The following is a 17,918-nucleotide window of genomic DNA, read 5'->3' as shown; positions in this document are numbered from 1 at the left end:
CAAAAGATTCAAGGTAATTAAAACCAGGTAATGGGATTTTTTCCAGCTACGAAATTTAACGTGAAGATAAAGTACTAACAAAATTATTATAAGAATTTACTTTTTTCTTCAATATAATTTAACATTATAAGGCAAGAAAAAAATCATAAACATGTTTCATTAATATCACACTGCGACATGGCCATTTTAGTATTTAGTAAAATCAATCCTCTGATGCTTTTGATTTGACTCTGCATTGATTTAATACGTTTTTATTCACTTAGTTCTCTATATTTTAAGAAAATTTATGTAAATAAAAATCTTCAATAATTATTGCTACTTTTATTTTCCAGAGCAGAATTAAACTTAGTAAATCTTATTCACTATATTACCGACACAACTGGAAAATTTACCAAACAAAGCCTTACATAGCAAAGATATTGCTATAAAATTCTGATACAAACATTTTGGTTGAGTTATGAAATTGTAAATATTCTTTAATCATATGCATGGACCATTTTAAAAAAAATTCATGATTTTTCAAGGTAATATTTTCTTGCAAACTTGAATATAAAAGGAAAAAAAAGCAAATTAATATATACATTTGGAAGACACATTTTTTGTACAATAAGCAAGTCTTTATGGTACAATAAACAGTCTTACTTTATGTAAGGACTTTAAAGTTTTTAAAAAATTTAAAGTTACAGTTTTTTTTAAAAAATTGTTTTTATACATTCTAATCTTTTAAAACATTTAATTCTATTGCAATTTGTCTCCAGTTTTCTTTAATACCTTTTTTGTTTTTTACTATTACTTACTTATAGACTCATTTGTTTGACAGGTATAAATGAGTAAAAAAAAAATCATTACTTATGAATCTTAATATTGTGAAATGGTTTCGAAAATTTTGTTATAATTAGTTTTGTAGCTACTAACTCTCTTTCTTTCGTTGCTCTCAAGCAAAGCAGTTCTTTTTATATGTGGCATTGCTGTTAACAATTGTAACAAACATACTTACTGACAAAGAAATACCCGACAGTGTTTGGGAAAAATTTCTTCTAAGACAAGTTCTTTGTAATGGGGAAAAATCAAGAGAAAACTGTTAAACTCTTGCTGAGTTGCAGAAGAGTAATTTGATATAATTTTCCAGCAACGCTGAATTCTTCAACGAAGTTTTCCCTAAACATAGTGGAGTATTCTCTAAAAAATTTTAATAAATGTGAGTAAAATTAATTGTATCGTAGTTTAGCATTTAGTTCGTAACAATACTCGATTATTTTAAGCTGCATAATTTTATTTTCTAGATAATCATGCAAATTTCGATTAAATTAAATGCAGTAAAATGGCTTTTCTTTAACCAGAGGTTAGTTTATAAATTTAGAACAGAGGGCTCCGTGGTTTAGTGATAATTTTTGTTCAGTGTTGTTGAAACCGCATTTCTGGTTGCAATGATATTATTTGTTTTAATGATGTTACCTTCGGGTTACCATAGTTTTTATTTATCGTTACTTTATTGGTTCTAGGTTAATTTCATATATAATTCTAGGTAAATTGGTTTATTTTCAAATCACCAAATATAAGGGGATTCTCAATTATAAACTATTGCCATTTGGAGATAAAAAAAAAATTCACCTTTTTTAACTTCGTAAATTTTAATAAATCATGTCATAATTCGTTATAAAATATTGTGTTTTTGTCAAGCCTTGTAGTTCAAAATCTAAATTAATTCTTTAAAAAGTTTTTTTCGATGCAAATTCTAGTTAAATTACATATAAGTTTAGAGTAAAAAAAATAAATTATCAAAATTAGAAATTTATAGTGATTAAAAACTAAATTAATTTATAAAAATGCATTGTTAATTAATGCTTACTTTCTCTGATGTTTTAAATTTTCTAATTAAGCAACCGAAGCAAAGTAATGACTCAAAAACGAGACGTAAAAAATGTATTTTACCTGTAAAATGTTTACAAATAATCATCAATTTTAGATTTTTTCTCTCCATTATATCCTAGTATTTTCACTGTAACCCTATCTTCAATTTTATAAAATTCATACAAACACGGATGGAAAAGATAGTATAAACAATATTTTTAATCAAAAAATTCATAACTCTTTGAGGATAAGAATTTAAAAAAAAAAATAAAACACTAAAATTGCTGAAGTTATTTTAGTTTAGCTCTAGTAGAACAATTTATTTAATTGAATTCTTACATTTTTTTGTTTACTTTGTGGTTAGCATTGAAAACTACAGCTCTTCTAGGAGTTAAAGTGTAATGTGTTCTGAGCTAACGTAATAGTAAATTACATGATTAAACATTGTGGAATATTTGTTCAACCAACATGCTTCTCAAAATTATATTTTAGGAAAAAAAATCTCCTGGTACGAAGTAACATTTATTAATAACATGCATGCTATTAAAATTTTAATTAATTAAAGACCAGGTGTTGTAAAATAATGTAATAGGAAATTACAAGCAAAAAATTATAGATCAATTAATTGATCACTGTAATCAATTACTTTAATTCAAACTACAAATCATTATTTGTACCCAATCACTGAATACTAGTAATTATTGCAAATAATCAAGCATTTGCAATTGTAATATTTACAACTACAATTATTCATGATTATAAGATATTATATTATGAAACATTTCTTTATTAACTGTTTTAAACATAATATAAAACTATTTTTATTGAAATATTATTTTAAATAAAACTAATTTTTAACTGATTGAAAACCTAATTAAGCTCATGTTATCAGGAAGTTTCATATCATTAACCATACTAGCGGTTAGTTTTTCTTTATTAATTACTACTTTAAATATATTTCGAAACCTAGACGCATAATAGATATCAATGCATAATTTTACCTCTTTTTTTTTTAACTCGAAGAGAAATTTTTATATTTGTATATTTTAAATACAATTTTCTTAATTGATAGATTTTAAGCAAACAATTATCACAAATAATTGAGTCGTACAACATTTACTTAAGTAAGTGCTTTAATATAATCCATTACAGAAGATATAGAAACTATTTCACAAAGTAACGGATAAATTATATTAAAATCTTCAAACTATTTTACAAAAGACTGGAATGTATACAGGATTCATTCACGTATTATCTTTGTCAGTGCTTTATGCATTTCAAGCTCTCACACATTCACACACACGTAAAACGTTAGTCACTTGCACTTGATGTGAAAAAATAAGCAATTAGAAAAATAATGTCAACAAATATAAATTCACTGTCCATTTCAGTATAAGACTTTGGCTCTACCCTGTAGTGTTCACTCCAGCCAATAGATGGCGTCACTGTAAATTAGGTCCATCACAAAAATATTTTCTGTACTGTCATTTCCTTCAGCAGTAAAAGTTCATATCTTTGTGTGACGCATATGGCTGAAATCCAGATTTTTAGTCTTTCGAAAAAAAAAAAAAATACAACATCAAAGGAACAACTGGTCGGAGGGCCGTGCTGCCCGCAGCGAGGACTAGCCACCAGAACTCACTATTAAATATTTTTTACAAAGTTTTTTAATCCTATTGTTTTTTTTTTACTTGACTTAGACAATAATCACTATCTTGGATTTTCTCCTCCCAACAAAAAACTGCTTGAAAATCGTTTGAACGCTATTAAAATATAACACTAAAACCTTTTACTTTTGGCAAAGTATTATTTAAACTATGAATGTTAATTTATTTCAAACATTCAAATTTTAGATAAATGATAATTTTTTACAAATCATTTCTTAGTAATAAATAAATTTTTATTCACCGAGATATGGAATAGGAATAATGCGTGTGTAATAATTTTTGTATATATATGATACACACACACACATATATATATATAAACGCGAATTTTAAAATTTAATTTCAGTCACATTTTCGTATCATAGATACTATTCCGTAAGTAACAACAATCAAAATAAATAAATTCACTCTCTAATGCATAATAGCGTTATTGTTAAACTGATAAATTCAAGCAGCTTAAGCTAGTTGGAAAGAAGCATGGTCCAAGAATGGGCACAAATAGCATCAATAGATTTAATCAATGCCTCTGTGGATGATATTGTTCTTGCCTATTTGAACAGAAGTGAACTTGTGGTAAATAAAGTTCTTGTTTCTTTAGTTGAAAGTGTTCGAGGTATGGTGATTGGCTGACGGTGGCCACTTGAAGTGCCTCTGGCAATAGCGAGGAGCTCTTCTCTGATGATTCTGACTGGAACGGTTTCGTTTTCGTTCTCACATCAGGAATCTGAAAGTTAAGAACGTCTAAGTAAGCGAAATAATTTTTAATGCATTTATAGATCTAATATACTTAAAAAAAATTATATTAAATAATGAAATAACTAAAATAAAATAAAAAATTTCACATTCTATAATTTTATATATGCATTATTTGTTTTCAACTTGAGAAATATGATATCAATCACATAACCAGAAAATTTTGTTTCGCCATCATATAATGCTCAGTCATTATCTAGGCTTCATCATCCAAAAATGATAAAATAAAACAAGCATGTTCATACTAGTGGTTATTTCAGTTAGAATCCCTTAATAAAACTTGACCAAAACATCGCTGGGCAACTCGCATAAAATGATGGTTTTCACGGTTTCTCGAATGGTGAATCATTTTTTGTCCAGTGAGCTTACAATAAAAGCGTTAAATTTCCCTAGAAGCGCATTTAATAGTAACGTAGTTTAAAAACTATTATTAAACTTTTCGGAATTGCTCGGAAGAGCCCATTATTGATCTCCTGAAAGCATTATTTGAAAGGTCTTATTTTAAGTTATCAATGGTATCAAAAACCTTTTATTTCTTGGTAGTTTTCATGGATCAGCAAATTGACACATATAAATAATTTGACTAATAATTTCAGATCTTCCAACCTTCTGAAATTCAAGAAGCTTGATACTTTTTGTAGACCACTGCATAGAATAAGCGGAACAATAAAGATTGAAAAACTAAATAAATTCACATATTCTTTAATTTAAATTTATACAAGCAATTTTTTTACTCCGAAAACTGAAAAAATAATACATCAATCTATTGTTTTAGCAGATTGAGAGCCTTATATATCATTTTATGAAATATCATGCAAAAAAGTTTTCTAAAACTTTTCCTTCTCATGATACTGTTCTCGATGATCTAAAAATTTTACTTTATCGTACCATATCGGTAAACTCTTTAAAAATCTCGAGATTTTGTAAAGATTTTAATTGTAATATAAGTTATAATAGACTAAAAAACATTCCAGATCCCAAACAATTACTTAAAAAATACCCAATTTGATTCTCATGAAATAGTTAATTTTATCTTTAATTTAAATACCAATAATTTTGAGGTAAAACTTGTAATGATGTTAAAAATCTAACAAGATAAAATGGTATTAAGAATCTTCTTATGAAGTGGTAGCCACGGGTTAAATTAGTCTCTGGTTAAGTAGACTTGACTTGATATTTTAAGAACTAATATTTTAATTTTACTAATAGTTACTAGGCGAACAATATGAATCAATTTTCTACAAAAAAATTATCAAAAACACAAGCAATAGTTGAAAGTGAATTACCATGGATGGGGTATGCTGTTGCACTAGGCAGTGGCTGATCCCCTCCTCCACGCTCTTCGGATAGTATGCGTTGTACTTCCGCCGCGATTTCCTGCGAAAATAACAAAAATAAAAAATAAAATTAACTAAAATCCAAAATCATGATATGCATTTAAAAAGCTAAATAATCGGGCATTTGAATTACTGTGTTAGACTAGAAATAATTTTAGTAAAAAAAGCTATAAAAAATTGCATTGTAACAGGTTGTAAAAATTTGGCTTTTAGAAAATTGTAATGTAAAACTGTAATACCTTACTGGAAAATCCCTTTTCAAACAAAATATTTTAAGATACATTTCTTTTTATCAAAAAAAAAAAAATTATTATTGGTAAAATGGAATATATAAATTCGATTCTTTAAATATAATTTATTTATAAGCGCTACTGAATCTATCTACCAGATTATGTAATTAAATTATGAATTATATCTTTAATTTAGTACAAAATTAGCGGTAATTTGTGTATACTTTAAAATTATTATTATAAACTAGGTCTTTGAATATTTTTGAAAATACAGCATTAGTAAAAGAGAGCATTTGCATTTTGACGGTGACAGATTTTGTTTATAGCTAAGGAATGAACTACTTATATATTACCTCAACTAATGTACTCAGTTTAATAATTAATTATGTATACTTAATTATTAAACTGAACAAGGAATTCATGAACAAGGATATACTCAGTTAGAGCTAATACAATAAATGGTTGTCTTTAGTAATTCCGCTAATTATTATTTCGTTGTGAAAACAGACAAAATTTTTATTTACAAAAAATAATTAATTAATGTGAGGAAGTGATAAAAATATCGATATTGTGTAGTAAGAAAAGGCTCGAGGCAACGATTTTCATAGAACGATATTTAAATATAATTGTTTTCAATTGATTTCGGAGGGGGGGGGGATATTAAAGTTGGTATTTCCACTTTAAATTCCAAGTTGACCAATTCATAATCACAAACTATTATTAAAAGTTCATTTTTAATTTTGCCATATTACGTTCTCATAAGTTAAAACAACGCTTTAACTTAGACGAGTGTAGTTAAATATTACCGCTAATTAAATATACTGCTATTATAAATCGATATTTTTAGATTTATTTCTGTTTAACTAAATATGCATTCTAATTAAATTCTCCCTAACTATAAGTATTTGTATTCTTGCTTACGTGAACCATAATAAAATAAATTCAACTTTTTTGCTGGGGGAAAGATTTGTTTGAATTGTTTCTTTTGCCAATCACCGTTACTCATATGATTACTAAAACTGGCTCTCTGCAGTCGCCATTACAAGCCAAAAATAACAGACGTAAAGTACATAATTTTTTTACGTTTCCAAGTGCTTAGATAAAATCTTCCTAACTGAATATTTTAATTTAAAGCCATATTACAAACCATAGTTTAATAATTTTTGTCTTTAAATTTTTTGGCGAAAATTGATTAATCTGCGTATTTTACATAGGTAATAAAAGAATAAAGGATCGAACTTTGCGTAAAAATAATATTAATAAAGCATTTAATACGTACTTCATTAGATAAATAATGAGATAGATAAAAGCTATGAATGCGACTATTATTAGCACTCCACCAGCGATTCCCGCCGTTTGAATCTCTCTCTCTCTGCTGGCTGTAAACATAAAATAAACACAAATTAAGTTACAAGTAGAAAAAACACACACACAAAATACATCTATTTATATACAATTCATCAAAAACGTAATATAAGGAACTTCAGCGGACGTTTCAAGTTATGCTTATTAAATCATACAGACCAAATGAAAGAATTTATTAAAAGCATATGACAATATTTAAAATTGATTTTACTTTAAGTGCAAATAAATCAAACAAAACTTTCTACTAATAACGATGACCTTTAATGTACTAATAAGCATATAGGTAGTTCGCTTGGTCTATTATTAGAGCGTCGTTTTATTTAATTTTTAGTATCACTTTTTTGCTTGTGAATCTTTGGCTTCTAGCGGACGGTTTTTTTTCCGCCCTCAGTAATCATGTTTTAATTTTCTGTTGTTTTTCGAAGTAATAGTTATTAGAACAAAAAAAAGGTAAAATTTAATTGATATTTCATGTAACGTGATTTTTTTCAAAAAGTAAAAGTCTCAAGGGAATTTGATTGAACGAAGATTACAAAACAGAGTTGATACAAAAAATATCTGAAAAAAATAGACTGAAAAAATTCTGAACAATTATTATTAGAAAAAGAAAAATCACAAAGCATGAATTCCATTGGTAGTTTCATAAGTTTTGCGCAACCGGAGTTAAAATCCTCAGCAGTAGGCATTATTTATTATTTATTTTTAAAAGACAATTTTAATTTAAGTTATTTTTTAAGGAGACAAAGAAGAGAGGATAAATGTAGCATTATGCGTTTCTATCTTTCACAACTGTATTTTATCAATTTCGTATTAAATTTGGTGTAAATTATTATGTAAAAGATATTGTTAATAACATTATTTATTGAAAATTTGAATTTCAAACGAGGTGATCAATTTAAAATTATTAAAATGTTCACGGAATGATAAAAGAAAAACTTCGAATTAAAATTTGAACTGCAAAAAAGAAAAAAAATTCTGATTATTAAATATAATTAATACAACTTTTTTAGGAGTAAATTTTAAAATTGCTTTCTAAATGTGCAGTTCATAATGTAAATTTCATCAAAATGTTATGCTTAATAAAGATTTAACCGCAGTTTATTGCATAAATTTATATTTCGTAAATTTATAATTTATATTTTGTTCCTCAGACTTTTTACAGAACAAATAAAAATTATGATACTTTTTCACTAAAAATTTAGTAAATCTCAGTTAAATAATTTACAAGGTATTTGCATAAATTTATATTAATTAAATTATACCAACAAAAAGTTTACAATGTATAATTTAACTTAATATGTTTTATACGTTACTGAAATATAAGTTTTTTAAAGTCTAAGTCTTTTTTAAAGTTTCTTAAATAATTGAACTTATAATTAATTACGGATCTTAATGAATACTTAGTTAATTGTGTCAGTGAATCAATCTAAATATCTCTCAAAAGTTTTTAACTATTCAATTTTGGATACAATTTCGAATTCGGTTTAAGTTATATCAAATAAAAAGTTTCAGAATAAAAAAAGGACCTATATCTACTCTCAGAGGGCTATTATTGCAATAACGTCTATTACATTACATAATTATTGTAATTCTATTCGTAAATTCTAATACATATAACGAATAATGCACGTTTTACATAATTAATGCATGATTTTCATATAACAATCAAAGCATTGGGAAAACAAATACATTGTACTACATCTTAAAATATATAGCTTCTGTGTTTTAGAATTTCTTTCCGATATAATTACATATCTAAAATCAATTTAGAAATAATCAGAGACACTGATATGCAATGTAGTAATAATCAGAGACACTGATATGCAATGTAGTAATAATCAGAGACACTGATATGTAACGTAGTAATAATCAGAGACACTGATATGCAATGTAGTTGTTTGACCTTTGCTAATTAAATTAGAAAAGAAAATTATAAGTACATTATACCAACAAACCATTCAGAGAACATCAAATGATGCGTACTTACGGAGATAGGAACCGTCCAAATCTTTGAACTCACATCGTTGACCCATATAGCCATCCGCACATCTAGAAGTAAATAAAAAGAAGACACATTAAGAACAATTTATTACAATTATTTTATAATTCTGAATCTTTTAAGTTATCAAGTAATATTTTTCTCTATAAATAAAGTTCTTAAAAACCAGCAGCAATGAACTTAAAATACTTTTGCCTAAATTTGTGTACGTGAAAGGTGTATAGTAAACGAAAACGTGATTTTGCCCACATTTCATAGGTTACATTTTGAAGAGGTAATTTCTTATAAAACCTGATTAAAAATAATATTTAAATAGTAATAGATTAATTGACGAACAAAACTAGCCACAAAATGCAAAACAAATAATTTTAATTTATACAATGTTTTAATTGGTTCTCTATTTTAGCATAAATTTCTTTACACAGAAAGCAGATTATAATTAGTAATTATGAAGGCCACTCGAAAAAAATCAAACTTTTTAATGAAAATCTTGACGAAATGCATTTAGAAAAATCTTCTAAGTAAATTTACATCTTATCTTTTATCTAGAAATCTATGTCTAAGTGGAGGAATGTTCTTCCGAAAGTCAAATAAAATTTATCATCATTAATTAGGGATAGTGTTTCGAGTACTTATACTCCTTGAGTAGGCGATTGACACAATAAAAATATCATATTGCGCTTGTCTTTTTTAATACTTTTTTATGTGAATTTTATATAATGGAAGAGAAAATATACTTACTCGCAGTTATATAAAATTGAATCCCTGATCTTTACTGCGAAACATGTGGCACCGTTTAGGCAGTACCACTTGGCGTAGGCTTCTGGGCACGCGTAAGTTTGGAAGGTAATGTTGGGCCGCGTTGTGGCAATCGTTGTGGGACGAGGACGATTTGGTGTAGATCTCGACGAACAAGAAACTGAAATAGAAATCACTCTTATAAAATAAATGTTTGGATAGCATATTCTTTTATATGTACACTTAAATTTAAATTGTTCAAGTACTGTGTATTATTCACAAGTTGCTATTATTTCCAGGACAAACCAAATGACTTCCGAAAATATTATGTGAATTACAAGCCCATTTAATACATTTGAAGAAGTAACTTCAAACTGATGCAACACACATCTTTAGCTGTGAGTAAAATCTTAACCTTGTTTTTATTTATTTGTTTTTTTAAGCAAATTGTTTGTTTAGCAATTCTGGTTTTGGAAAAGTCTGCATAAGATTTGTCTGAAGATTTTCGTGAATGATTTTGGTCTGTAACATCAAAACCAAAAAATTTGCTTCGAAGATGTCGAAGTAAGGCAGGTGAAGGTTAATTCGAAATATATTAAATGAGAATGTAATTCCAACAATATTCTGAGCAGTTCAGTTCTGAAAATAAATAGCTGCAACTTTTAAAATCTATGCTTTGGTTCAGTTTTGTTTCTCAAAAATTACCATTCTTATAACAATAATCAGAAAAAAATGGTTATCATCAATTACTGTGATTTGGCTTACATGAGAATTTATCAATAGTCATTTTTTCAACTATTATGTAGATTTAGTATTGCATACACTTTCAGAAAAATCAGATTAGCGTCATACCATAATGTCGTGCAAATTTGCTGTAATCTTAATAATGTTTGAAATTGAATCACAAGACGAACAATAGAAGGTAAAATCAAGTTTAACAAGTATGTACTATAAAATTGTACAACCTAGCATAATAATAAAGTTGCAGCAAGTTCGAACGATAATATGGTTTGACACACGCCAAAATTTCTTACTGTGCATTCATTACATCAAAAATAATTTCTCATAACCTATTTTTTTTTAAAATTAAAAATACTTAAAACCATTGCATAAAATTGTTCAAGTATTTTTAAAATTGGTAATTAATTCTTTTTATTGAATTACAAATTTACGGAAAAAAAATGAAATTGGTTGTTGCATTTGCATGGATTGTATTCATGGATGTTTATCAATAAAGAAAACAGCGGCCATAAGTTTTCAACAACAACGTTATTAAATGTAGAAAAAGCTCCAATGAAGAATCCTTAATGTACCTTTTTTTTTCCAATTTTCTTTACTTACATTTAAAGATTTTTTTTTAATGGCTGCATAGTTTTCAAAAATAAACACATTAATCACCGAGACGTAAAGGAAACGGAATGCATAATTGAGGCATCGTACGGTGACATTCCTGTCTTAATAGAGCCACTGACACCCAGGGTGATCCCGCCTCCCTAACTTTATAATGACAATATATCTTCATTCCTTTATTTGTATAGCGGGCCACCATAACAAATCCATCACAAATGCAACCGACCTCTGAAGTAAACAAGAAACGAAAAGCGATCAGTAGTTTCTGCACCATGGCCCACACACGACTTAAGAAAAAAAAAATTCTCGAATCTCACTTTACTTTTCTTCCACCACGAAGAATAATAAAAAACAAATAAATAAATAGACGGTAGAGAAGGGAGGGATGAAATGATAGCGGTCATCCACCAGTAATCTTTAAATGAAGCGATCACAGTCCGTCGATTACAGGGCGCACGATCTATTTTCAGAAAAAAAGAAGCCCCGACTCCGCTTGGCCAAAGAGGCGTGGTAGTTGGCAACAACCGAAGGGCGACGCCTTTTTTGCGCCCGCTCTCTCCTTTGCAACTCACAAACGAGACACAGGCATTCATTTTTTTTATTTATTTATTTTTACTTTTTTGTTAATTCTTTTGCCTCGCCGACGATAAAGTATACATGCATATAAAGATTTTTTTTTCTTCCAAGAGACCACCAAGAGCTGTAAGCCCACCCCCGATGAAAGCAATATCTCCGCAAAAGAAAAAGGCGAAAAATTTCTTCAAAAAATTAAGCAAAGAAAACTTGAAAAGACAAATTTATGTTCTGTTTGTAATAAGAGGGGCACTGATTTATACATAATTTGCGAAAGGAAATTTTTTTTTTTTTTTGAAGCGAATTGCTAACAGAGATATTAAGGGCAAAAAAAAGGAAAAGAAAAACTGGTCGAAGGGCGAGTAAAGTTGTTTTTACAAAATGTTTTAACATTCGTAAGAAGCGAATATTAGTTCTTCTAGGTGCTGTAAAGGTCTTACATTATCCATCTCATAACTTAAAAATCCTTTTTTTGTATTAAAATATTAAATTTTTTAAAGTTAATAAAAAATGTCCTTACAATACTTAGTAAATGAAAACAAATAATATCTTTTCTGTATTTATGTTTTTAAAGTAAACAGTATCTTTAAAATTATATATTATTTAATATGTAGTATATATTTTTATGTGAATATTTTCCACTTGAAGAATTTAGTAATGAAGACTCACAACGGAAAATTATTTATTAGTTTTTATAAGTAAGAGTTTTACTGTGTATAAACTAAGGATATTTACATTTTCCGCAATTTAAATAGTATAAAAACTACGTATCTTTTTTAAATAATTCGTTTTCATTATCAGACCTTTTTATTTATTAAATTATTATAATTTTTTTGTTCGCTGCCTTAAAAAGAGAGAAGTTCATTCTCTTGAATATAACGCCTGTAGACTCATTTTTAAAATACATACATTAAAAAATACATGTACATACAATTTACTTCATACAAAATAAATATTTGAGTAAGATTTTTTTAAAAACAATAGTAATTTGATTTATATTGGATTTTTTTGACTTCAAAAAGTAATCTATTCAGTTTTAAGTTAAGCGGATTTATTGTTTGATAGGAAAACTTAGCACCTGTAAATGCTGTCAATCTCCTATCTAGTAATACCCCTTGGCGAAAATTCCCCACTGAACAGCTTTGCTTCAAAAATCACTAACTTTTACGACTTATTTCAAGAAACCATTCAATTTCTCCGCCTTTCAAATGCTAGTCACAAGTAAGTTATCGTGTTCTTTCACAGATTATATTTAGACTCGTAAATTTTCACAGGTTCTCACAACATTTCCATTTTGGCACGATTTACCGTGCAATTGCGGGCGGTCTCCTGCCACATTTGTTCGACCCCCAAGGTCCAACCCAGTGTCCAAAAAGGTCAACAAAAGGCCATTTTGAGGTAGAGCGGGGTGACCGCCTCAATAATGGAGACGTCAAACGAACCCCTGGGGATTACCTGGCGGTGCCATCAGAGGACTAGCTTAATGGAGAGCAACCACGGGGAGCAAGACGGATGGTAGATTGTTTGCGGAGATGTCAGCTCTCCGACATTCTATGTGGCCACCGTGTAGAGAGGCCCCTTTTGTGCTGGGAATCCATTTAGGCAATGCTTTTTGAAGGGACTTATCCCTTGTTTTGGAATGTCTTCAGCAGACTCCAGAAGAGAATAAGAAAGCTTCAGCTTTTTCACAAATGTGTCAAAGTAAGTTCCTTTTGTAGCCTCCATCAGAAAGACCGCCTTTTCTTCACTCCCGAAAGAAAGTCTCCCTGGTATTTCAGGAATCAAACTGGGAGTGAAAACGTCAAAAAGGGAATGATCAGAAACTTTCGCTGGTTTCGGTATGTCAGATAGTTTAGTTTCATGATGTGAAATGAGAGAAAAAGTGGTTTCGTTATATGAAGTGGCTCAAAACTAGTTTCAATATTATGCGATATGGTTCAAAGCTAGTTCGATAAACAAAATATCTCTAAATTTATATTATCGGTGTCGCTGCTCTTTAATTTCACATCAGTAATTTTTTTTAAAAATTAATATAAAAAATATTAATATGGTTAGTATAATTTTTTAGAAAGAAAATCCCGAAAAATAAGTAGTTTATTGATCATTTTTATGCTATTTATAATAAAGAAAAGTTTTAATCAATATTTTTAATATTAAATTTTTGATTAGGGCACTGTTAGAAATATTTATTAAACATACCAAGCATATGTGGTGATTAAATAATAACGACAGAAAAAAAAAATCTGCGTTTGCGTAAGATGTGTATGTAATATATAGTATATTTAAAAAAAAAAATTTTTTTTTTGGGGGGGGGAGGGTTGTAAAAAATAGAGCAAAAAATGTATGACTATGACAAGGAGATACTGTATAATGATTTTAAAGTTAAAAAGTAAATGAACGTTAATACAGAGTTAAGAAACCCTTTAAGACCGAGAATTGGTTAATAAGTTTTCATTGTTAGAAGAACAAAATGCAAACAAACACCAATTTTGATGTAAGCAATCTAATAGTAATATTTCATGGTTTAAAAATTGAATTTTTAAACTGATTGCAGATTTTTCAGAGACAGTAATTTGCAAATAAATGCTAATACAAAAAAGCAATCTATTTGTAGATTTTTATGGTTTCGAGAAAGTAATTGAAGACAATGCTAATTCAAAATAAAGCAATTTATTAGTAGATTTCAATGCTTTCAAAAATGTAATTATAGTTAACGATAGTATCGATTACTATACTCTTATTATAAATTTGCATAATTGTTCCAAAAAGTTGACAGGTTGAATGGAAGAGTTTTATGAAAAACATTATGAAGCAAAGTTCAGTTAAGCTAAATGCATATTTTATTTATTTATTTATTATAATCCAAGAAATAGACCTTAACAAAAAATACCAAGTCCTGGCGATGAAGTCGCCAACTGAAGAACCTGCTGATGTATTTCCTAGATCAGGTAGGCCACAAGTGAAACGATACAACAGAGGGCCACCTACGGTACGAGAAGGAATGTGCCGACATTCCACACGTTCAGACACACACATACAAAGTGATAGCCGATGACGAACGAGACTATCTAGTTGCTCCCTTTGCCCCTGCAGGTAAAGAGCGCCGATAGTGGGGTGGGTCGAACGAACCGATTATCCAAACCGTCTCTAGACCATTTAAAAGAAAACTCATTTTTCTCCAACTCTCCCTGCAGCCGTGAAATAGGCGATAAGGAAAAGGTGGATAAAGTATGAAAACATTGGTTGCTAGGGGCGGCCTATTTTATTACAATCTGCCATAAGATATTGTCGATTTTTTTTATTTAGTTTTAATATATGCCACTCTCTCCTACTTCCTTGATCTGTAAGGGGGGACAAATGCTAGTTAATAAAACTAACAAAATAATTTTATGTGCACCAAACATTTGACAGTGGACTAAACTCATTACTTTTTTAAATATATTGATGCATTTTTAGTTCAATAAAAATTAATTTATTAGTATCTTAACACTCCAATAGATAAAAATATTTCATAATAGAAAATTATTAGAAGAAAAAGTATTGGCAAGAGATGTAAAAGGTAAAGACAAAAGGAAAGAGTACTACTATACTATATGCTTAGTTGGTAACTATCAATTTACATAATGACTTAATTAATGTTATCATCGATTACACTTGTCAACTCACTAATTACAAGATATTAATATTTTTTAAGTTTTCGAAATTAATTTCCAATCAGGCTTACAGTAACGTTTTTTGTTAAATCTAATACAAAATCTGATATTGATTCGCTTTGAGACGAATTCGCACTGTTTTTCTGAAAATTAAATATAATTACACCCTAAATTTTGGTTTAGATTGTGTATATTTGCCAGTTATGATTGATGACTTGATGAGGTGTCGTAAATTACATTTTTAAGTAAATAAGTATCACACGTCATTGCATACAGTTTTATTTTGAAACCCATGATGATTTATTTAGTTCGTTACAGCGCCGAAGAGGAGGTCGGTCAAGGCCCTGAGCTCCGATCTCAATACAAACCATAAAATAGAGCGACGTATCTAGGTGAAGCCGAAGTTTCTCACAAATTTACACGCTTAGTGTGCTTCATTGAATTGAAGGTATGCTTTGCGACGTCATTACTGTCGAAAGAATAATAACGGTGTTTTATCGGCAAGTCTTTTGCTTTCTTTGTCCATTCAACAAAATCCTAGGCAAAATAATAGTAGTTTGACATTTTAATTGGTTTAGAAAACGCTTAATTTTTGAAACGCAATTGTTTATCGATGTTCCGCGAATACAAATTGCTTAAAAATTTTGTTTATACATATTTTTTAAAAATTTCTCAATTTATTAAGATCTGATTTACATTTATACGGGATCTTGGCCCATCAGATTTTTAAGAAATTTCTGATCTTTTTTTTTTCAAATGAATATATTGCTTTAACATTTATTCACTGAATATATTATAAAATTTGAATAGGGAATTTTGCAAAACATATACACGGATTTAAAATATATCCTAAAACTATTGACAGATGTTTATAGTTAAGTGAAAAATTAAATATATATCTTGGATGCAGTTTTTCTCTGAAGTTTATTTATTTATTTTTATGAGAAAACAAACGTGGAAATCTTAATATTAAACATAAATAAATGAAAAATATTATGCATCTTTAGGATCATCCTGAAAAGAAAGGCTACACATTAGAAGCCGAAAGTAAATACTAAACTGAAAGAGAGACTAGGGCTAATAAACAGGGAAGTAAACGTTATAAAAATCACCCTGATCATAATCGAGGTCAATCATAGCAAACGAGAAATTAAAATTATCAAAAGCAGTTTATTTATGAGAGAAAGCTGACAATATATACATAAAATAAAACTTGAGATACAAACGCAATAATTATGTAAGTTGAAAAGAAAAAGTATAAAATTCCAAGTTGATATTTTAATTGGTTCTCCTATGAGGTAATTTATTTTACAGATTTTGATGTTTATTAGGTATTAACTTATTTTATTTCATTTTAAAATATTTTTCTTCAAATATATATTGGTATAGCAAACAACCGGTGTGATGAAAGTACATCATAATTGCGCCATATGTAAATTTTGGAATATGTCATTTTTGTCTTATGTCCCCTTTAGTTTTTTAAATTTATATCATTTAAGTTAAATGCTTCCTGCATAAAAATATCCTTAATTTTGGAACAAAACAGGAACCAATAAATGTATTGAAATAAGAAATAATTTGTTGTTTAGCGATAGTAATGTTTTAACAGACCTCATACTTCTCCACTTTTAACGGAAGTGTGCTACCTGTCTCGTTCCTGCACGCTTAGCCAACAAATATCCCTTAATTACACATGAATTATTCCATATTCGACAACGGACCATTTAATTTCCGATTCGTGATGATAAAAAGAAAAGACAACAGCTCAATCACCTGAAATATATGCTTGCGGTTTGGGGTAGTCGATAGCGCGGAAAACCTCACGCCTCGGGTAACGAACCCCGTGAATACACACCTCTCAGTGAAATAGCATCATTAAGCCTCTAATGAACGGGCAATATTTCTAATGAATGAATGTGAATAAAGAACTCGATTAACGCCTGCGCAAAAAGTCATTGGAGCGGAGGTTAGACACCCCCGCCCCAGAATTATTACCTATGTTCATTACCACAAGTATCAAGCATGGATGGAGAGAGGAGTGGGGAGTATAGCAATGTTGCCATCTGTGCACCATCTGCGCCGGAACAACAGATATGGAAGGAAACATCTTGAAGGCAGTGTGTGCCTAAGCACGAAAACCATTTTTTACTCTAATTTGGTAGATCTTTATACTTATACTTGAAAAAAAAAATCGCGTTTAACTTGAGTCTTTTTAAGAAGCCGGGGGGGGGGGAGAACTTTTCGAACTATTCCAGTATAAAATCTTAAAATTACAATAAATTAATGTAATTATAAATTAAAATTAGCGAAATTATATTTTTTAGCCATAAATTCTTATTTCAATTTGCTTTTTTAAACCGCGGTTTAAATATTACAAATTAAAAAAAAAATAATTAATAGAG

General features: G+C 28.8%; 1 protein-coding gene across 5 annotated transcripts in view; it reads right to left on the bottom strand.

The window, feature by feature from the left end:
* Window positions 1-2,966: 2,966 nt before the first annotated feature.
* The window catches only part of LOC107448055 (pro-epidermal growth factor), a 127,109-nt gene continuing 112,157 nt past the window's right edge, over window positions 2,967-17,918 (bottom strand). For 4 of the 5 annotated variants that reach the window (XM_043040243.2, XM_043040254.2, XM_043040239.2 and 1 more), the window contains exons 3-7: window positions 9,944-10,121; window positions 9,191-9,252; window positions 7,118-7,217; window positions 5,558-5,648; window positions 2,967-4,242 (exon numbers count right to left, since the gene is read on the bottom strand). In XM_043040243.2, coding sequence (XP_042896177.1) covers window positions 4,036-4,242; window positions 5,558-5,648; window positions 7,118-7,217; window positions 9,191-9,252; window positions 9,944-10,121 — 638 coding nt within the window. In that variant the 3' untranslated portion in view covers window positions 2,967-4,035. Of the gene's footprint in view, window positions 4,243-5,557; window positions 5,649-7,117; window positions 7,218-9,186; window positions 9,253-9,943; window positions 10,122-17,918 lie in introns of all 5 variants that reach the window. The other variant, XM_043040250.2, reaches the window with a different exon arrangement.

Source organism: Parasteatoda tepidariorum, chromosome 10 (genome assembly GCF_043381705.1).
Source record: "Parasteatoda tepidariorum isolate YZ-2023 chromosome 10, CAS_Ptep_4.0, whole genome shotgun sequence".
Lineage (NCBI taxonomy): Eukaryota > Metazoa > Arthropoda > Arachnida > Araneae > Theridiidae > Parasteatoda > Parasteatoda tepidariorum.
The sequence above is the reverse complement of the archived record's forward strand: the minus strand, read 5'-3'. Positions and strand labels throughout refer to the sequence as shown.